This window comes from Solanum verrucosum, unplaced genomic scaffold (genome assembly GCF_900185275.1).
Source record: "Solanum verrucosum unplaced genomic scaffold, falcon-dt-bn FXZP01000062.1, whole genome shotgun sequence".
Lineage (NCBI taxonomy): Eukaryota > Viridiplantae > Streptophyta > Magnoliopsida > Solanales > Solanaceae > Solanum > Solanum verrucosum.
This window is the reverse complement of record NW_026020477.1, coordinates 2678003-2700638: the sequence shown is the minus strand read 5'-3', so window position 1 is coordinate 2700638 and position 22636 is coordinate 2678003. Positions and strand designations below refer to the sequence as shown.

The 22636-nt window shown below is 30.9% G+C and overlaps 2 protein-coding genes across 2 annotated transcripts; one reads left to right on the top strand and one right to left on the bottom strand.

Moving 5' to 3' along the window:
* Window positions 1-995: 995 nt before the first annotated feature.
* On the top strand, window positions 996-8647 carry LOC125809262 (uncharacterized). The gene is made up of 3 exons (XM_049488926.1): window positions 996-1231; window positions 2284-2423; window positions 8396-8647. Exons 1-3 carry the CDS (start codon window positions 1087-1089, stop codon window positions 8408-8410), a joined length of 300 nt encoding a protein of 99 aa, XP_049344883.1. The 5' UTR covers window positions 996-1086; the 3' UTR covers window positions 8411-8647.
* Window positions 8648-12552: 3905 nt separating this feature from the next.
* Window positions 12553-14804, bottom strand: LOC125809266 (uncharacterized). The gene is made up of 3 exons (XM_049488931.1): window positions 14700-14804; window positions 13266-13546; window positions 12553-13138 (listed from the first exon to the last, which is right to left on the bottom strand). The coding sequence occupies exons 1-3, from the start codon at window positions 14802-14804 to the stop codon at window positions 12613-12615; spliced, it is 912 nt and encodes a 303-aa protein (XP_049344888.1). The 3' UTR covers window positions 12553-12612.
* Window positions 14805-22636: the final 7832 nt, after the last annotated feature.

The window sequence follows — 22636 nt, the reverse complement described above, 5'->3', positions numbered from 1 at the left end:
AAAGTAAGTCTGACCAACTTTTAAGCCAATCCAAATAGGCTCTAAGAGGGTGTTTGAATTGACTTAATTTTTTTTACTTTTAAGCTAGTTTTTGACTTCTGGAAGTGTATAAGTTAAGAATAACTTAAAATAAATTAGAGTGTTTGGTAAAGTAATAATAACTTAAACTAAATTTAAAATGACTTAAAAAAGTTAAAACCCAAAAATAGGTCTCCCCTACTTTTTATTTTTTAACTTAAAAATCATTTAAGATTGACTTTTTAGAGCCCATTTGGATTGACTTAAAATAAGTAGCTTTTAAGTAAAAAATAAAAGGCAAACTGAAATGACTTTTAAGTCAAAAAATAAAAAGTAGGGGGAGACCTGCTTTTGATTTTTGACTTATTTTACATCATTTTAAACTTATTTTATGTCATTTTTTATATTGCCAAACACTTCCTAACCTATTTTCAGTCATTTTTGACTTACTTTAAATTATTTTTTATCTTTTCCAAACACTTTCAGAAGTCAAAAACTGATTTAAAAGTAGGTTTAACCAACTTTGAAGCCATTCCAAACACCCTCTATGTCTGTGACATTATGCTCAATTTATAAAGTCATAAAGATAAATATGGTTCAAATCAAATACTCACTCTGTTCTTAATTACTTGTCCACTTTTAAATTAAAACACTTATTAAGAAAGCAATGATTGACATATTGAGTTTATCATTTTACCCTATTAATTATAAAGTGGATGAATTAAAAAATTAATATTTTAAAAAAGTTATACATTTCTCAAAGTAATTAATTGAGTATATAATAGGTAAAAAAAATTATTTTTTCTTGATTTGTCAAAATAGACAAATAATTAAGAACAATTAAAAAATGAAAAGTGAACAAAAGGAAAAGGAGTATAATATTAGAAGGATGACATAGACATATCGTCAAAGTTAAAGGACTATTTGGGTAAAAGACTCTTGGAAAATTTGGGAAGAGTTGTACATTTTCCAGAAAGAAGCGTACAGACAGAAAACGAAACCCTGGGCTGCTAATCAAATCAAGATCAAACAACAAGGAACCCTAGAAGAAAGTGAGATTGTGTGGCAATGGCTGAAGAGAACAAGCAAGAACAATCAGTTGTACCATCGGAGTACAATTTGGATGCAAAATGGGATGCTTGTCTTGATTTGGGTCTTCGCCGTTTTACTTACTTTTCCTTAATCGGTGGCTTTGCTGGGCTTCTCCTCTTCCGTGAGTGTTTTTATTCCACAAACTCCCATTTTGTTGCTTGTTTTTATGGGATGTTTCAGATGTGTTTTTGTTTTGCTTAGTATTGTTTGTTTGACGCATTGATTCTGCAATTGGTGTTGGATGAATTAAATTGGGAAAATACCGAAAAGATTTTTTTTTAATTGGAAATATTTTTGTTTTATGTGTTTTACCAAGAAATTGAAACTGGACTAAGAGCTTTTGCTTGTGAGCATCTTATGTCAGTTCACCAAACAGTGTGATAATGCTTATACGGGTTAGTTTCCTCTATTAGTTCTGACTATCGTGGGCATTTCAGATGTGCTTTTGTTTAGTTTTGTTTGTGTGATTGTGTAATCTTATATTGAAAACTAATGAAAGTGGTAAATGATGTAAAGGGTTTTCTTTGAAATTTGTATCACTCTGCAAATAAATTGAAATTGGAGAAAGGACAAACCCCAACTCCCCACCCCCAACCCCAAACAAATGTGTGTGGGTGGGGGGTCTTTATCAGATGGGGATGGGAGACAGAGAGAGAGAAGTGACATTATTTGCTTAGTAATCTATCAATGTTTGAAAGACAAAATTGAAGGGTGTATGGCTAGATCAATAATGAGCAGTGGTTGCGAAAAAATAGCACTGGAGTGGTTACGGGTTGGTTTCTTATTAGCTTCATTTTGTCCATATTGTTAGTGAGAACTTGAAGAATTAGTTCTTTTTAAAGCTTAGCTATATGCATAGTTTGTGATTGCAAAGAGAAAAAGGTAACAAAGTGTAGCCTAGGGCATGCAAGATGTTAGATTTTGATGTAATATCTCTTGCAGTTACCTTGATAATCATTCTCCCCCCTTCCTATCTTGAAGTTTTGGTAGCTGGATGTCTAGGTGTAGATTCTAGTTGTGCTTGAAACTTTCTTATTGTTTTTCGATATATGTAATATGAGTAGTGTTGCCATAATATGATCTGTTCCTGCTTGTGTTTCTCCAAGTTATCTCCAAAATCTATTAGGCAGAAAATGTAATCAGTTTATTCATTTGTATTCATTATTATCATAGGGAGTCCTGTGACACGCTGGGCATCTACAGCATTTGGTGCTGGGGCAGGTCTAGGATCTGCATACACAGAATGCTCTCAGAAATTTGGTGGATATCCTGGAAAATCAACTGCTAGTATTTCTGAGACTCCTATTACCAAGGTAATAATTGCATGTATTTCTACTTCCGGAGCATTTTTTTTTTTTGGGGGGGTTAAATGGATTTCTTGAGATATAATTTTATCTTGTAAGGAAAGGCATGATACAAATCGGCATGCCCATCCCCAACTATATTCAGTGAATGCTCAGCATTCTTTTCTCCAGTAACTTGTGCAAAGCTGTTCTTTTACATGTGTGTCTAGCCTGAAATATTCAATTGGACATGATGGCTTGTATAGTAATGCTCTTTTCTTTTGATAAAAAAGTTTTGCTCTTTCCTGCTTTGTGTTTTTCCTATTAGTTTCTCTTTGTTCTTCTTTTTTTGGGTGAGGAGTCTTTTGCTGCGTCAGTAAGCTTCTTTACCAATAAGCTTTTAGTTACTTTAACCCTGCTTACATGTCTTTTATTAAAAAATGACTTGATCTAAAAGGTGTGTTGCTGTGTCATTGTTGTGGAGCCAGGGGTTGTACCGTAGTAGAAGGATAGCATTTCATGTTGCATCTCTGATTTTTAACTATTGACGGAAGCAATGTTTAAGCTTGCAATTTTTTTTAGCTGTGAAGCTGCAATCTTGTATCCTTGTGTATTAGCTGATTAAAGTAAATCGGTTTTCAGTTATGCTCGCATTTGGTTGTCTGAGTCTTCACATCTTTTAGATTAATTTAGTCTGGCTTTAAAACCTTGGATTTCCATTTCCCAAAATATTCTTCTTACAAGAGATTCATCAATACTCTTTATGAAAAAAGAGACCTTCATCAATACTGTTTATGAAGGATATATAGTTTTTGAGCCTTTTTAGGATATGGAAGATTGTCAAGATTGTGACTTGTAAGTAATCTTCACGAGACCTAGTTTATCGTCTATTTAAACTGATCAGAATTTAGTTTGTTTGCTTAGAATCCATATAGAGTATGATTCCATTAGGCCTTATTTGTTTTTATTAAAATTAAGATGTTTGCATTTGAATACACATGAATATTAAGATATGTATTAAGGCTAACACGTCTGAATCTAAATATGTATTAAGATCTGAATAGTACAAAATAATTAAGATGCTTGTTTCTCAACATTTGAATGTATAAAGTTCTCTTTGTTGAAAATCAATTAATACAAAAATTCAAATAAAATACTAATTAATCTAATACTCTATATAAAAAATATTAAAAATAAATTTATATGGTGGTTGGTGGTGATTATGGGTTCTGACTGTACGTGGTACGTAATTGGCAGTGGCAGCTGCTGATGGTAATGGTTGTGGGTAGTAACATTGAAATTCTCACATTTATTTGAAAGATACTAAGCTAGCTGTGATGGTAACTGACAATAATGATGGTTGATGGAGGTGGCAGCTGATAATGTGGTGGATGATTTTGATAGATAATGGTGATGATTGGTAGCTAACCATCCAAAACATGCCTTAACCAATGCAAGGCTATCATTTTTTTAGTGCTCTGTCACTCGGGCTCCTTGTTTGTGTCAAATTACTAATTTCAAATGGTTATTATTGCTACAAGTATATTGTTTGGATCCTCACAAATACACTGAAAACTTGTTAGAATCTTGATGTCCCTTTGTCCAACACAGACTTGTATTTTATACATAGTCATCCATAAAACAATAATGGTGCTGCCACCTTGTCTAGCTGGTGTGTGTGTGTGTTTTTTTTTTTTGATTTTTTAAATTTCTCTTTCTTTCCCATTGAGTAAAGTTTGCAGTGTTGTTTATTACCCTGAAGTTATAACAGGGGCACAACCAGAATTAGGCACCTTTATCCTACTTGAAATTACGTAATGCAACATAACCTTCTTGCGTGGAGTTTGCAAACTGCATCTTATGTACATAACAAATTTTACTTTTTTTGGAAGTTGTACTCACTACTCCCTGCTTTTCAATTTATTTGTTCTACTTTCCTTTTTAGTATGTTTTAAAAAAATCACTTTCTATATTCAGTAATTCTTTACACTCAATATCCTACATGTCATATTTAAAACCCTTAGACTCAAAGGGCAGTTTGGTACATTACCCACATCTTAGTTTAAGATCACAAGATCCTATAGTCTTCATTATTTTTCTGAAACTCCTTATCGAGTCAAATTAAGACAAACAAATTGAAATGGAGGGAGTAATAATTTTAAAGGTTCTTTTTTTTTTTGTATGCAATAGTGTAACATAGTTGTCAATAAATGGGGTGCAAGCCTTGGAGACCAAGACTCAAATCCCAGGAGACAAAGAATACTAGGTGATTTCTTTTCATTTGCAAGCTTAGTGGGCAGAGTCCTTGTTACTTATGCTGCTGGGAGGAAGTGGTATCGTTAGGATCGTTAGGTAAGGATTAGGATCTTTAGGTAAGGATCAGGGTGATATATAAGTTCAATTTGTTAAAGGGGAGGCTGAAATCTTAGAGTTCAATGGAAGAGAGAACTCTGGTCTCTTGTTTTTTTGGTTAAAATATGACTTAATGATTTATTCATCAGAAATCCCTTTCAATAGGAGTTTTATAACATCAATAGGAAGTATAATCCTTAAAAAAGTAGGAAACCTAAATCCTTTCCAAAGTAACAACTTAGCTTAACTTAATCCTTATGAAGTTATGAAACACTATGTTGCTCGAACTCGGGTGCGGATCCAAGAGTCGGATTTGACAAAATAAATTTTAAGTTTGGGGGGGGGGGGGGGTACGAATTCGAGAATGGGTACGGGTGCGGGGATTCGGCTATAACGTTCAACATTATAAAAATAGATTTATAAAGATATTCTAAATTTGAGAGATATTTTGTAGAATTCAATTTGGAGTCAAATGTGACAATAATTATCCTAGTCTTATCTCCTAACCAATTATAAAGCTAAAAAAATTATGTGTAAATGATAATTAAGATTTGTTGTCCAAGTCATTAAGGGATTCTTACACTACATAATAGTCCAACAAAGTCCACAACACTGATTATACAAAGAGTAAGCCCATGAAAGGTAAAATGTTATTAGAAGTGGTTAGGCCCAAATGTTTAGTTGCAGCCCATAAAGGGTAAACAAGACATTTAAAGAATCTCTGCAAAATCATAGTTTATATATTTTATTAAATCTTCCTCACTAGTCGCCATTGCCTCTACGAAAACAACAAGACCTCAACCCTAGCTCATTCCTACTCTCTGTCTCTCTGCCAAGATGCGGCCAAAGTTTGATCCATCTCTGGTCGTCTCTCTCTGCCAAAATGCTCCGAAGTTGGATCCATTTCAGGTCGTCGAGTTTTTCGAATTCTCAATTTCCCCCATCAAATTTGTTCTTGACTTTGGTCAAAGTATCCGGATGGCATTGACAGAATCTGACACGCACCCCACACCCCGCACCTGTACCTGCACGAGTGTCGCATAGAGATGGGTTCGGAAGACAAAATGAAGAGTCCGCGCTACATAGATGAAACATAAATCCTATTCTAGAATAATAGAGAAAGTTACTAAAATATAATTAATTAATAAATAAATCTACTTAAAAATATAATTAAATATTTAATTAATTGACTTCCCTGCCTGCAAAACAGGTATATAGTGGAATGGTCGAGGTGTGTGCAAGCTTGCCTATACACCAGTGTTTTTTTTTCAAAGAAGTGCTAAAAATTTTTTAGGGTTGCCTAAAATATAGTGTGCATAAGATTTTAGGTGGTTAATCAGGGTTGATGATAGGGACAGTGCAGCAGATTTGCACTGCCTTACCCTACAAGGAATAGTTGACAGCTGGACACTCATTTCTACTCTTCTTTGTTTCCGTTTGTTTTTACAGAATTCCCTTTTTCTTTTCTGACTTGCTTTCTAAGGATATCAAGGAATTGTAGTCTTTTTTCCTTTTCCTACTTCATTCCTTGAATGTCTGAATGTAATGTCAAAGTACTAGAGGTATATGGAAAAAAGGAAAATGTCTTGTCAAATAAGGGAATGAATAAACAGAAAATGAAAAGGAGGGTAGACAATGAATAATTACTTTTACTAGGAAATTTCATATGCCAATACCTTTTATATATAATAGAAATATATAATATTTTCTTTTAGGGGTGGGAGATGGGGGTTGAGGTTGAGGAAACGGGGAAGACGTGCTCACATCACTTCCCTATGTGGCTAAAATTTGGCCGCTTTTCTGAGTAAAATGCTCTTCATAGTTCTTTTTCATTTTATTTTGACAGTTATATTGATGAAATGCAGATTATAAACCTATCTAAATAAAGAGATAAACATAAATAAGTACATCCGACTGAAGATGCAAGTAGCACTACTGGAGTATAATTTGAAAAAAGAGCATGAGATAGTTTCATAATATTGTAGGTAGACCTCCAAAAACACCCATATGTAGGTGTTAAACCACAACTATTGAAGGTATTAAAAAGAGATCAGGTAGATCTAGAATCACGTGAAAGAAAGTTATATCAAGGGTGTGTTTGTTAAGAAGGAAAATGTTTTTGTCGAAAATATTTTCTTAGAACATAAGTGATTTTCTTATTTTCTGAGTTATATCAAGGGTGTGTTTGTTAAGAAGGAAAATGTTTGTGTCGAAACTATTTTCTTAGAACACAAGTGATTTTCTTACTTATTTTCTGATTTACGGTAAGCAAGCATAAAATGTTGCTCAAAAGCATTTATATATAATCAATGTAAACACTAAGGAGGGTGGGGTGGGGGGGTAAGGGTGGTGCAGGTGGGGCTTATGGGGAGTGGATATGGGATGTGTTGTATTGGAGGATGGTGAGGAGTGGAGTGCCACTTATGGGTTTTCTCGTTTTTAAGGAACTTGTTTTTTAATAATTTGACCAACCAAAACATGAAAAAGTTGGTTTCTTTTTTTCTTGTAAAATTTTTTCCACCGTACCAAACATTTTGTAAAAGATATACAATCTCTTGGAATCGAGGCAAACTTCACGAAAGATAGAACAAATTGTAAACAAAGGTCTAATAAGTCTGTTTGGCCAAGCTTCTAAGGTCAGCTTATTTTGAAAAGAGTTTTTTTCCGAAAGTGCTTTTAAGAAAAATACTTTTGGTGAGAAGCAGTTTGTGTTTGGCCAACAACAATTAATGTTTGGCCAAATTTTTTTGAAGTGCTTGTAAGTGTTTTTTTCTCAAAAGTGTTTTTACGGAAAAACTATTTTTGTAGCTTTTAATAAACAGCTTCTGCCACTCCACAGAAGCACTTATTTTTTCTCAAAAGCTTTGACCAAGCACCTCACTTTTTAAAAATAAGCACTTTTGGCCTCTCAAAAGCTTGGCCAAACTGGCTATAATTATGTGATACTTACTAGTTGGGTTACGGTTTAAGCGTGTTGGTATGTTTACATTAGATTTAGTGTTTTCCTAGTTTGAGTGAATTAAGAAATATTTAGATCAGTAGGAAACATAGAGAACCTCTTAGTTTTAGTGAACTCTAATTGTTTGGTATTGCAATGGAACATGTCCAAATGGGGAAAATGGATAATGCGGATTTGTATTAGTTACCCAACTAAGAGCCCGTTTGGATTGGCTGAATTAGTAAGGAAGTCTTAATCATGTCCTGTATGTTTCTTATGTATATTTAGGGTCTATTGGGCTACCTCCTGATTTTATAGTATGCCTTTTGTGTACATACTATACTCATCCTGATAAACATGTTATTTTCTTCTATCTTATGTGCCATCAAATTCTCCCTCTTTCACACTATTTTCTTGTTGGGTCCAATGTACACATACATTTCTTGTTGAAGGGGCGTGAAGGTGGAAGGGTGGAATTTGTATTCTGTACCAAAGGTTATGCTATTGTGTTACTACTTATGTTACTTTTATCTTTTTATACTTTTGTGTTACTACTGTATTTATTTTGTATGTAAAATGTTGGTTGAAATTAATTTAAATGGAGAAACATGGTTACTGAGAATTCTTGCCGCTATTGCATCTGACAGTGGGTGTGTTATTGTTGTTTGTTATTACTGTTTACTTCTTTCTTCCTAAATTTCTTCTTTGACAGGTTGGAGAGGACTGAAGCAACCCTTTCTCTGGGATCACAGATCAATTTTTTCTTTAACCTATGAGATTGTTGTTTCCCCGTTTTCACCCATTGGCCTTTTGTCCTTTGTTATGCCAATATTATCTTGCATGACTTGATGTTTAGAGCAATCTATGGCTCATTTGGCTTCTTTTTATCTACTTTGTAACTGTTACTACCAAAATGGAATTATATAACAAAAGGAAGGAGAAGAAATAATTGCTTTTATCTGCATCTTCTTTCTTGTGTTGTGTTTCACTCCTTTGCTGATGGAAGTATTCTGTGGCCTCTGAGCTTATGAAGTAGAAATTGTTGAATAAAGTTTCCTCCCTTTCCAAATTTTTCAATGAGCTATGTATTTGCTCTATGGCACTTGCACAATTTTCATGAATTTAATAAATTGGATAATATCATTTTTAGTCCCTCAGTTATGAGTATATTTTAATTTTGGTCTTTGTGATATATGACTTGACACGATTGATCTTCAATTAATCAAAATATAGTGCTTTTGGTTCTTTTATGTAGGAAATCTGATATATTTAGACTAATTTAGAAGTATATTTTACTCTAAAATATGAAATTATTACACTAGTTTAACATAACATGAGGAAGTACAGGGTGGGACTGTTAATAATTTAAGAAACAATTGCGACTATTTACAAGAAATGGATCAAAAATGTATATCTCGAATAATTGAAGGTTAAACATGGTTAATTGGATACGAAAAGGATGAAAATAAGAGTTTACTAATAATTGAGGGATAAAAAAACTACATGACCTAATAAATTTGATGTGATTTTATTTCCTATATCAATTAAAAGATCGAATTATTAATTTAATTCAAGAATTAGTGGGTGTTTGGATTGGCTTAAGTGCATGGAGGCAAATAACTAGTTCCATAGGGTTCACAATATTTATAAAAGCAGATGAAGCATTATTTATTTATAGCATCTGAAACACAAGTAATTTGTTTTGTGTTACATACCACAATTTATTCAACAAAACACCAAACACATATAGAACTTCTTTTCATTTTCTTCAGAATTATAACGTTCATCTTATTCAATTGCCATGTGTGTTTGTTGTGTCGCTCATGCATGAACAATCAGGACAAGGACATTCAATCTTTTCATTAATAGAACTAGTCATGCAAGAGCAATCAGGGCAAGGACACTCAACCGTAGTTAACAAATTCCTTGTCCTTGGTAAGCTTAAATTCACTGAGTATGTTATTGGTATGACCCTTGACTCAATAGTTTCAACATCGCTCTCAATCGACTCAATGCTTCCAACATAGAAGCAAAGTGCAACAACCATGAAAATCAACACAACTGATATTTTCTTCCCCATGATTTGAATTAGTATTTTTGCTATATACTGATGTGGTTGCTCAAAGCAATTGAATTGTTGAAATTTATAGTCATACATTTTTTCGATGTTAACATTGAATAATTAGTACTAGCTGGGATATCTATGTTGTATTAGAAGAAGCTAATTAGTATATGCTTTTTGGTATTCTCTATTTCGTCTATATATGTTTCTTTAAAAATAGTGATGCCAAATTCTCATGGAAAATTAAGATTGAATTGATGCCCCCTATGGACCATATAAGGCATCAATTGAAATGACTACCTAATCCATATTTTGATTTAAACTAATATAACCTATAAGAAGTTTGTACGAATGAATTTATCCATGCTCATAGGTTTCATAAGTTTATTCAGTAACTAGTTAAAGTTAGGTAGGAATTAGTATTGTAGTAGTTAGTTATGACTTAAGAGTAAATGTTTATATTATTTAAGGTAAGTATTAGTTATATATATGAAAGAATTATTTATTTATATATTAGTTTTTCACCTTCTATCCTGCATAAAATGATACATAGATGTCCTCATAACTTAAACATGCATTAATTGTGTGTGTTTCTAAATTTTCAATCAAACACCGTATTAATTTAATACATGAATAACTTATTTCATATCTACCTACCAAACGTCATATAAGTTATACCAAAATTAATACCTAATAAACGTGTTTCTTATCCAACTACCAAATGATCCCTACACATTTATCATATGTACCGATAATAGATATAAAAATTTTAACATGGTGAGAAAAGAAAAAATCGCAAAAAGTTTAAGACGTGAAACACCAACAAAAATATTATTCCTTCCATTCTAATTTTTTTTTTGTCTTGTTTTGACGTAGCACAAAATTTAAGCAAATAATAAAGTAGAAAAAATTGCGTAATTAGCAAACATGTGATATGCATTTACAATACACCATTATAATTTGAAAGAACTACAATTTATAACTATAGTTAGGGTTTTGTTGCTATTTTCACTCTCCTCCTCGCCTCTCGCCTCCTCTCTCCCAACACAAATACAAATGATAACAATCAATTATACAAACACAAATATTAACGGTCAATTATACAAATGATAACAATCCATTATAATAAGAGTCAACAATATCTATATCCTTAATTTTCAGTGAAACAAAATACAAATACACATGTATTCACTGATACATATGATAACAATCAATTATACAAATACAAATGTTGAACTTGATACAAATTGAATTCGTTAATACAATTGATACAACATTGATAAAAATGATAACAATTAATTATACAAATACAAATGTTGAACTTGATATAATTGTAATTCGTTGATACAATTTACATTGATACAAATTGTATTCGGATACAAATTGTACTCAGTAATACAATTGTATTCATTGATACATATACATACTAATTAGTATATAAAGTTATCCAGCAAATATACAAATACAGTCATTGATATGTATATACATATTAGTTACATATATGCAATTATCTAGTAGATATACAAATACAATTCGTCTATCTCCTCTCTTTGCCCTCTCTCACTCGCCTCTCTCATTCTCGCTCACCTTTCTCCCTTCTAAGATGTAGCTACGAATCGTATTTAAGCAAACTTGAGTTATTTTGCTTCATTATATTTTAAGCCTTTGCAATTTTTGAAAGTTCCTCAATAAAGAACACTTTTGAATTTTTTGATTTTAAATTAAAGAAATATAGAATGTACCAAAATTTTCATAACTTTGTGATTAAACATGTCATGTAGAAAATTAAATTAATGAATTACCAAAAAATAAGAACTAAATATTTTTTTAAAACAGATTAAAAAGAAAAGTATTGATAAATGATATGAAACAGAGTGAGCATGTGAATATCTGATCTAAGCTGAAGAAAGGCTTGATTATCGACCTCTTTATGCGATTTGCTGTCAGTGAACAGTTACTTCAGTTATTAGTATTGGTTGAAAATGAGGTTCTTTAAACTCACTTCATAAGACTAAAGAAAGAAAGTTTCAAATAGGAAAATGCATTTCACATGCGCTTACCATCGTGCCCACCATCGTGTCAAAAGCTATAGCTAATAGCAAAGACATAACTTTATTTCTTAACTAAGTCCACTAAAAAAGTGTCATGTTCGATCACGACTCCGATCCGGATACCTCGTGGGCCTTGCCAAAAACAGGATGTTGACATTACTCAACAATCCCCCTCCCAACACAATGCTTACCATCATGCCAAAAGCTATATATTCTTCAAAGAACAGCCTTTCTGCTATTATAAGAACCAAAACATGGTAACTTCTAGGTGGCACTTATTTGAAAATTAAGTTCACAAACTCTGTTTAGTTGTTCACAGTTTGCAAAAAGTTTTAAAACCATTTTGCATACTCTGATTTTGAAAATTTTCAACCAAATGCCTAGACATGCTCACAACTCATGTTTGCTTGTTTGAATCACCTTCTTGCACATGGTATGAAGGAGATTGCACCTTTCAAAGAGAGAAAATGCCAGTACTATTATTGTTTTTTATAGCCTTTCAAATGATAAGAATCAATCCATCCAATCAAAATTGTTTCTTCTTTGTTAATGTACAAGGCAGTTGATTATCCTGCTTTTTTTTTGTTTTTTTTTTTATGATTGTGGTGTTCGGGTGAGTTTTCGCTTACTTTGACTAATTTCACGAGATACCTACCACCTCCCACCAACAAGAGCTATCAGGTTATTGTGCTATTTGTTGTCAGTGAATAGTTACTACTGTTGTTGAAAATGAGATTTCTTATACTTCATAAGACAAAAGAAAGGAAGTTTCAAATTGCATTTCACACAACAGATTGACTATTCACAGAATGAGTATCAATTTTCAGAAAGTAGTCCATCATGCAGCCAGTTTCTCATCATCAAGAATGCCTCTTCTGCATCTTTATCGTCTTCTAAAGATTGAGGTCGATGGGCAAAACCATGACCCCTTCCTTCAAATACCACCATTTTGCAACCATTCGCGTTATTTTCAACCTCCTTCAACACATTCACAGGACAAAGTGGATCATTGTCACCAGCAATAAGTAGTAGTGGTACCTCAATCTTGCTAGCAACAGATAAGTCGATCCGTGTGCCATAGAATGAGATCCCAACACCAAACTCACTACCCTGGTCTTGAGCCAATATGTCTATTAACAGGCCACCGCCAAAGCAAAATCCAATCACTCCAAACTTCTTTGATATTCCTGCAGCCACAAATTCATCGGCCATCCATTTAGTCGATGTGAAAATGTCTCTCACAACCTGTTGTTTGTCTACACTACCGATCCATTGCTCAAACAAAGCTTTGGGTTCATCCTTTCTCCATGGATTTCCACGGAACATATCTGGTACCAGAACACTGCAAAATCATTCAACAAGGAATTCAATTCATGACTTGAACTTGGTTGATTCTCTTGCACATGGTATGAAGTATGATAACCAAAGGAAGCACCTTTTATAAATAGAGAAGGTATACGATGACTTACTTGTATCCATTGCATGCAACACGGTATGCAAAATCTCTCGTAAATGAGTCCTCAAATCCAAAGATATCAGATAAGAGCAAAATGCCAGTACCATTGTTGTTCTTTACAGCATTACAGAGATAAGCATCAATGCTATCAACTCCATCCCCAATGGAAAGCTCAACTCCATTAACTAGTTCACAAGCCTCATCCTCTACTTTCACATTGCAATTAAAGACTTTGTATTTCTTAGTCTTTCTGAAGGATAACGAAATAGTACCCCAACACTTCACATAGTTTCTCTGGACAATAACTGAAGCATGACAGTCAGCCCTTCATCGAGAATCATCAAATAATTTTAAGCAACTCAATCACAACTTATAAAAACACTATTACTTTGTTTCTTTGTTAGTGTGTGTATTCTTTGAATCTACTAGGAAATATGGAACGACGAATGGAGATTTTTAGAACAACTGAGCTTTTAATTAGAAGATGGTACTTATTTTCAGAACAGCAGAGTTTAGGGTAATACAAATTTGTCTCATATTCAGTTTTCTATTGTGGGAAGAGCATGGTCTCAGCAACAAGAAGCTAAACATATAACCAATTGCATAGGATTCACAATATTCATGAAACTAATCAAACATGAGGCACTGTTATTTATTTATAGCTTCTGAGGCAATGAAACACAAACGGAAAACTCCTTATTTTCTGTTACAGCAGTCAAGAACCACAATTTATTCTACACAAAAGACAATCTAACATTTTTGTTTGTTTTCGAAAACCTTCACTGACATTGGAAACTCGAAAGTTTCCAATCTTGTGGTCTTGTTTCAATGACCTTCTGTTTTTGCTGAGTCAGTCATGCAGGAACAATCAGGGCAAGGACATTCAACTTTCTCATTAATAGAACTAGTCATGCACGAGCAATCAGGACAAGGACATTCAACCGTAGTTAGCAAATTTCTTGTTCTTGGGAAGTTTAAGTTTACAGAGTATGTTTTGGGTAAGAAGCTTGACTCAATGGTTCCCGGAGTTTCGACATGACTCTCAATTGACTCGCTCGTACTGACATAGAAGCTAAGTGCAACAACCATGGAAATCAAGGCAACTGAGATATTCTTAGCCATGGATAAAAAAAAAATTTGAGTTTAGTACCTGTGTAATACTTTTGCTATTATTGATGTGGGATGTTGCTCAAAGAAATTGAATTGTTGAAATTTATAGTGATAGATTGATAATATTGTTCAATAATAACATTAAATAATTAGAATAAATCTATGTTATATTAGAGTATATGCTTCTTGGAATTAGTGTTCCCAAACAGTGATTTGTCTTGGAAAGTTAAGATGCTATGGGTGCCCGCCTATGATATTAGTCGTACATAATATTATACAGATAATTTATATGTATCATTCAGAAGCTAAATACTAAGCAAAGTCAGAAAAAACATACCGAAAATGAAAGATGAAAAGGAGCATCAAGTGGTGTCTCTCTTCTTTTAAGGAGACTGCTCGTAGTCGTTCTTGGAACTGTTGAACATACAAGGGCTGACTCCATTTTTCCAACTCTGTTTTCTGGTAATCAAGTAAAGATATGTGTCAAATACAGAGAAAAAAAGAAAAGAAAAGAAAGGTGACTAACTAGTGGACAATGGAGAAAATATCTTTGCCTTCAACAATTAGAGCCTCAAATGTTAAATATCTCTATGTTTTATCTTCTTTCTTTGCCAACAAGGACCTCAATCCTAAATAATTTCACAAATTATAGTCAATAGAGTCTTCCCTTTTTCTTTTTTTTTTCAACTCATTGACACATTTAAAATTGGAAAAATTACAAGAATATAATATTTAAGAATTTAATTAACAATATATGTATATACTCCTTTTTATTTATAAGATTAGATTTTTAATTACAAACATGACAAAATATTTAATTTTATATATATATATATATATATTTTATTTTCTTATTTATTTCCTTTTGGGGGGTTATATGCTAAATTTATGGGATTGATAATTATTGTTTACTTTTTGGCTTTTCAACCATAATTAAACTCTTTTGTATTATTCTTTTCATATATATTGAATTTTTCTATTTTAAAAAAAATTATATTTTAGTATCCGATTTGTTTCATTTTTTTGGAGGGTTATGTGCTAAATTTATGGGATTGATAATTGTTGTTTTTTTGTCTTTCTAACCATATTTATACTCCTTTATATCATTTTTTTTGCCCATATATTGAATGTACCGTATAATATATATACCAATATTGTATCATCTAAAATATCAAAATTATACCAACATTATATCATCTAAAATATCAAAATTGTACCAACATTGTATCATCTAAAATATCAAAATTGTACCAACATTGTATCATCTAAAATACCAAAATTATACCAACATTGTATCATCTAAAATATCAAAATTATATCATGTGAAATACAAATATTATAGCAACATATGCACCATCTAATAAACTGAACTTGTTGATATTTTGTCATATTTTTTTCTCAAATTGTCAGTTTATAACATAACGAAAATTATTATTTTAATAATATTATCTTTTAAAATCAACACTAGTACAAACTTGAAAACTTGAAATTACACTAAAACGATGTGATACCATTCACGAATAACATTGAAAATTTCTAATATCAAAATTGTACCATATAATAACACTAACATAGTACCATATAATATACCTATAATTATTAAATTCTACCTCATATAATATACCAATCTAGGTGATATTTTGTGTCATTCTATTTTTCTTAGAATGAAATTTATACCACAAGGGAAACCAACATTAATAATAGGACTAATTATATTATATGATTAAATATAATTCTTTCTTTTTTTAATACAACGAATAAAATTCAAAATCGCTAATATCATTCAATAAGATTCTGAAAGAAAAAAAACGTGTAATAAACAAAAAAATAACTCAACAATATTAATCCTCATATGGTTATTTGGTATAAGTTTTCCTGGTCATCTATATGCTATAACATATTTTCTAAAACATACTTTAGATCTCTTGAATTTTTTTTATTTTCATTGGTATTTGCGTCATATATTACTCCTTCAATCTTGAAATTCACATATCTTCTTGCAGTACATTTCAACAAAAAAATTAAAGAACCTACTAAACACCAGTTATAACAATTAAATTTAAAACACATAATCATATTTTTAATATCACCAAACAAAAATACAAAAATTACATACAAAATGGTGTATAATATGGTTAAAAATTGATGTCCACTTCATTATTCTTATAATGAAATTCGAACATCAATTTATAACCAACTATATGTATATCATTAATTTATGAAGATTGATAAAGTTAAACTTGATTATATGTAACATCATAATTTAATCAAAAAATACATCAACTATGACATAGAAGTATACGAAATAAATATAGAATGTTGGTGTTGATTTAAAACCTAATATATAATATTGATTACACTATATCATTTACAACAAATAAACTGTCAATTTGACCAAATAATCTACCAAAACACTATCTATAACAGATCGTCAAACTCAACTTTATGGTGTTTGAAAACGGCCTAAAAATAACAATTACTTCAATATATGTGCCAAAAAAATACATCTATATTACACCATCAAAATTTACCAAATAAATAAAGAATGTTGATATTCATTAAAAACTTACTACAAAAATCTAATTACACTTAGGGTGTGTTTGGTATGAAGGAAAACATTTTTCGGAAAATGTTTTCCAATTTTCTCATGTTTGGTTGGGTTAAATGTTTTGGAAAATGTTTTCCAAATCAACTCATTTTCCTCAAATTTAAGGAAAATGACTTCCCTTCAAAACTTAAGGAAAACATTTTCCAAAACTCTCTTCCAACTTCTAATTTAAAAAAAAATTGTTGAAAAAATCAATTTATTTAATCCCTACCCTCAAACCACCCCCTAAAAAAATAATTTAAAGTTTGTTTTTAAATTCAATATTTTTACCCCACCCTCACCCCTACCCCCACTCCTACCACCACCCCTCCCAAAAAACTATTAAAAATTATTTTTAAAAGATATTTCTAATTTCAATTTTTTATTCTTTTACACCCCCACCTCCTACCCTCCCCCCAGCCCCCCACCCCCTTCAAAAAGAAAAAAATTTAAGTTTGTTTTTAAAAAATATTATTTCATTTTTTCACCCTTACCCTCGACCCCCCTACCCTGCCCCCCCACTACCCAAAAAAAATGTAAATTTATTTTTAAAAAATATTTTCGACTTCAAAATTTCAGTTTTTCACCCCTACCCTCGACCCCCACCCACCCAACCCCTACCAACACCCCCCCACCCCCGCAAAAAAAAATTTAAGTTTGTTTTTAAAAAATATTTTTAACTTTAAAATTTCAATTTTTCACCCCTACCCTCGACCCCCCCACCCACGCCCTACCAGCCCCCCCACCCCCTACCCACCCCCCAAAAAAAATTTTAAGTTTGTTTTTAAAAAATATTTTTAACTTCAAAATTTCAATTTTTCTCCCCTACCCTCGACCCCCCCCACCCCCACCCCTTACCAGCCCCCACCCCCCAAAAAAAATAAGTTTGTTTTTAAAAAATATTTTCAATTTCAACAATTATTTTCTACTCTAGTAAAAATAAAAGAAATTTTTCAAAAACATTTTTCATTCATAAATCAAACACTAAAAATCTTTTTCGGAAAATATTTTCTACTCACCAACCAAACATGAGAAAATAAGTCAAATATCAACTTGTTTTCCAAGAAAACATTTTCTAGGAAAACATTTTCCTTCGTACCAAACACACCCTTAGTCACTTACCAAAATATACTCACGAGATATGCAGTTAATACATGACTTAAAACATACCTTCACTTTCAACAAGTAATCTACCAATATACAATCGTCAATACACATAACAATCACGAGTTGGCAGACTAATAACAAATTAATATAAACTATCAATTACTTCAATACATCTACCACAAAATATATCAATTACACCAACAAATTATATTAAAAAATTTAATGACTGTTGGTGTTAATTTAAAACCGATATACAATATTAATTATACTATATAATTTACAATAACTACACTTTCAATTTCACTAAATTATCTCACCTGTTACTATTAATAATAGATCTTCGTAATCAACTTTAACAACCCTCACAAGTACACCATAATCGATGCCACAAACAATCTACCCAATTTTAATTCAGAATCACATACTTTTAAGAAATCGGTGTGCTCAATGATGTAGCTTTCTATGTAAAAAATACAATTGAAAACAAATTTCATATTTTCTTTTGAATTTTTTTCTTATTTTTCTTCATCTTTTATCCTCTTTCTTTTCTAAAGGAAAAAATAACTAATCAAAATTTAAATATTTTATCTTTCAAGTGCAATTCAAATTAAAAAAATTTATTTAATTTTAATTCATTTTATACAAATAGGTTATAAATTAAAATAGTTTTTAAAAGTGATGAATTATATATAAAAATATTCCAAGTAAAAATTATTATTTACAAATAGTTTCAAAGTAGTTATAACTTCTCAACTTTATTCTTAATAAATAATTCAGAAGTAAATATTTTCTAAATTTTTATCTTTATCGACATCCTAAATATTTGAGGGTTAGAATTTGATGTAAAATGTGTTTTTAAATAACATGGAATATTATAAATATTATTACTATTGTGTTGATTTTTTTTAAAAAAAATAAAAAATAGAAGACAAACATAAAAAAATGAAATAATATGAAAGATTCTTAATCTGGAAATTAACTCCCCAATCGAATCTAACTACCCCACGTTATGTCGTTATCCCTGTTTCCTAATTTTTCTCACACTAATAGATCTTAGTCAGACAAAGAGAAATGGAAGAACAATCTTAAAGAGACATTGTACAAACTATGAAGTGCTACACATGGGTAGAATTGTCTTTTGCCGCTGTGCAAACACCCGCTCTCCATTCATTAATCATCTATCTATAAACACCGATGTCTTTTGCCGCTGTGCAAATTAAACAACCCTCACATCGAATGCAGTTGCCGCCTTCATCAGGTATTGCACTTCCGCACTGAACAGACAACAAAAGCCAGAATGAATCCAACAATATTTGAAGCAAAGGACATGGTTAAGTCAAGAAAATAAAGAAAAGACTTGACAATAGATCAAAGATATTTTAAGCAATAAAACACCAAGAGGGTAAAATTATATGTGTAATTATTATTATTATTATTATTATTATTAAATGAATAACAGAATAGCAATACTCTATAGATTATAATTTATTCAAATTTTATAAATTAAATAGATTAGATATTTTTGTATTACCATCAACACATCAACTAATAACAAAATCTGATCCTGAAATAACTCATGAATAGTTGCATCTCAGTCATATAACTTTTTTCATATACTTGAATTAAATGATTTAGTCATAGTTTCAACATGATCATGTAATACATTTCAAGTTGAGGCATCATTATTCAAGTTAGGAAAAAAAGTTGAGTAGTCATTATGATAATCCAACTCTATTAATTATCGTCCCGCCAGTCAAAAACATTGATGTTGGTGCACATCACCTTATCACGATTTGGCCGAGGAGATGGCTAAACCAATCAAGAAATAAAATGACGGACTGGATCATGCACAATACATGTTAAACTATAGAAGTGGATGATGACAGAAGTTCTGGAAGTAATGGATTTTTATGAAAAAGTGGGTTGATAAACTTGTGGGTAGCAGTTTATTTTTGGAAGTCGTGGGGTTATGGAATTGTGTATTTTATAGGGATAAGGTTAGTTAGTTATGTTTTGAAATTCAAATTTTAAATTAAAAGTAGGAGATTTTTTTTTGTCAAAAGACAGTTTTTATTTTCTACTTTTTTGTTAATTAGTTATTTATATTATTTTTTTGTGTTTCGTAATTTGAATTTTTAATTTAAAAAATAGATTTTTAATTGGTAGTAATTCTAATTCTAACTTTTTTGTTGATAATTTTGGTAGTAATTCTAATTTTAAATATTCAGAAGAGTTTTAATAGTTATTTTGAAAAAGATATTTGTATTTGTTTTAACGTCAGATTTGTTATTTAATTTGCTTGACATTCAGTTTAAAATTTAGAAATAGTAACTAAGTTTACATAATAAAATTGTAAGTTAACAAATAAAATAAATAAATGAAGTGCTGTGTTTCAAAATCATTTTCGGACTTGATATTTTATAAAAGATGATACAATTATTATAATATTATTTTATATCTCCTTTTTTTTATTCAAAATCAAAAGAATAAAAAATATTTTGAAAACAGTAAAAAGTTAAGGACTTTAAATTTTGAATTTTTAAAAAAAGTTGTAAAAACTGCTTGTTGAATTTTTCATTATTTTTATAGTGTTTGCAATTTTTATTTTTTATTTTTAGATTTTAAATTAATTTAATAATTTTTAAATTCTTTTTTTCTTGTGGTGCTGACATGTAGGCATTTTTTCTTATCTTTTTATATATAGATAGATTTTACAAAAAAAATCTAAAGTTAAGTATGATAGCTTTCCCCGGGATCACAAAACACTATTCTATTAGGTCACGAACTCGTGCCCCATTCTCTCTGACCGAGGCGCTAGATCTTCTATCTATTCGATTGACCCTAAAGCTAGGAAGACTGCCCTACCTTCAACTGAGAGTGTCTTCGCCTATAAACTCTTCTTGTGTACTTGACTTATAGGCTTGACGCCCATTTCCTCTGGCTAGTTCATTCCCAGAAAAGAAAACTAGTTGAATTAGCGAGGATCCTTAAGAAAGTAGGTGCCATTCTATCAGCTTCGTCCCAATGGATATCTCTTCTCTCAAACAGCAATTCCATTGCAAGCATTTTATTTCACAAAAAACACAAAGTAGCGTTCGAACTTCCCAAGTGAAAAACTCATTTCTTCCTTCTTTTTCGTTCTTTCAACTGAAATCACCATTCTTAGTAAGCAAACTAACAAAATCAATTATAATATTTTAGATCTTATCTTACGTGCAATGATCAGCAGCGGCTCAAACGCACAAGTGGTCTAAGACAAAATCAAACCGAGGCCTTAAACTTTTAAGAAAAAATAATATTCTTTTTAGGGAAAAGGATAAAAAAAATGCCCTTAAACTATGTGAAAGGAACAAAAAATGCCTTCCGTTTATAGTTTGGCTAAAAAAATCCCTTACCGTCAATACTTTGGTCCAAAAATGCCCTTGCAGTCAATACTTTGGTCCAGAAATGCCCCTATAGTTATTAAATAGGTCAAAAAGTATTTTTTTTTCCTTTTTAAACACATCTTCTTCCTAATTAAAATATTATTAAAGAACCATGTTCTTATTTCCTTTTTCCTTTTTAAACACATCTTCTTCCTAACTAAAATATTATTAAAGAATCATGTTCTTATTTTCTTTCTTTTAAAATCACTTTAACAAATAAAAATGTAGGAAATATTTTTTTTCTTCTTAATCTCATTTTATTAATTAAAATAGAATAATTTCATGTACCATTTCGACATATAATATATGTCATATATAAAATATCATAATATATTCATCATTAATTTATATTTATATAATGATAAAAAATAATTATAAAAAAATAAGAAATTTTTTATTTTTTATTTTTTTTTCTGAATGAAGATAAACATTTCCTAATTTTAAAAAATATTATTAGAAAAACGAATGTGTTAAAAGAAAATAAATAATATATTTATTTGGAGAATGAGCATTTTTGACTCATTAAATAACAATAAGGACATTTTTGGACCAAACTACAAACGAATGGCATTTTTGTTCCTTTCACATAGTTTAAGAGCATTTTTTACCCTTTTCCCTTCTTTTTATAAAGTCTACTTTTTAAATTTCTTGAGATACAAAATTGTATATTTTTTTTACAATCGGATTCTTTTAATAATTATTTTTTAATCAATAATTCATATAACCAATGCATTTAATCTTTCTTGCGACATAGTACTCTAGGTATATCAAATTTCTTCTAATAATTTTTTCTCTTAATATATTTTTTCTTGCAAATCGTATTCAATATTTTTCTTATGAAAAATATATATTTATTATTTCTAAAATAATTGAGATCCTTCAAATTTGGAAGCCTAAAGTAGTTGCCTTTCATAAAGGGGCAAAGCCGTCCCTGACAATGGTGCACCCGTCTTCTTGAAATCTTAAATTTGCCTCTGATCCTAAGAGACCACAAATACCCTCAAGAGTTAACACCACAAATTTTTAATGATGTGGCATGCCACCTGAGACTAATCCTTCCACTTAAGCGCTGTCAACTAGGATTCACTACAAAAGCCTAGAATATCGTCACTATGAGGATCTCCGTAATAAGTTGGAGAAGCATTACATATAATC

Coding starts and splice junctions, on each gene's coding strand:
- LOC125809262 (XM_049488926.1), top strand. CDS start 1,087: ATGGCTGAAGAGAACAAGCAAGAACAATCAGTTGTACCATCGGAGTAC. Junction 1,232..2,283: donor TGCTGGGCTTCTCCTCTTCC/GTGAGTGTTTTT, acceptor TTATTATCATAG/GGAGTCCTGTGACACGCTGG.
- LOC125809266 (XM_049488931.1), bottom strand. CDS start 14,804: ATGGAGTCAGCCCTTGTATGTTCAACAGTTCCAAGAACGACTACGAGC. Junction 13,547..14,699: donor CTTTTCATCTTTCATTTTCG/GTATGTTTTTTC, acceptor GTTATTGTCCAG/AGAAACTATGTGAAGTGTTG. Junction 13,139..13,265: donor GTTGCATGCAATGGATACAA/GTAAGTCATCGT, acceptor ATGATTTTGCAG/TGTTCTGGTACCAGATATGT.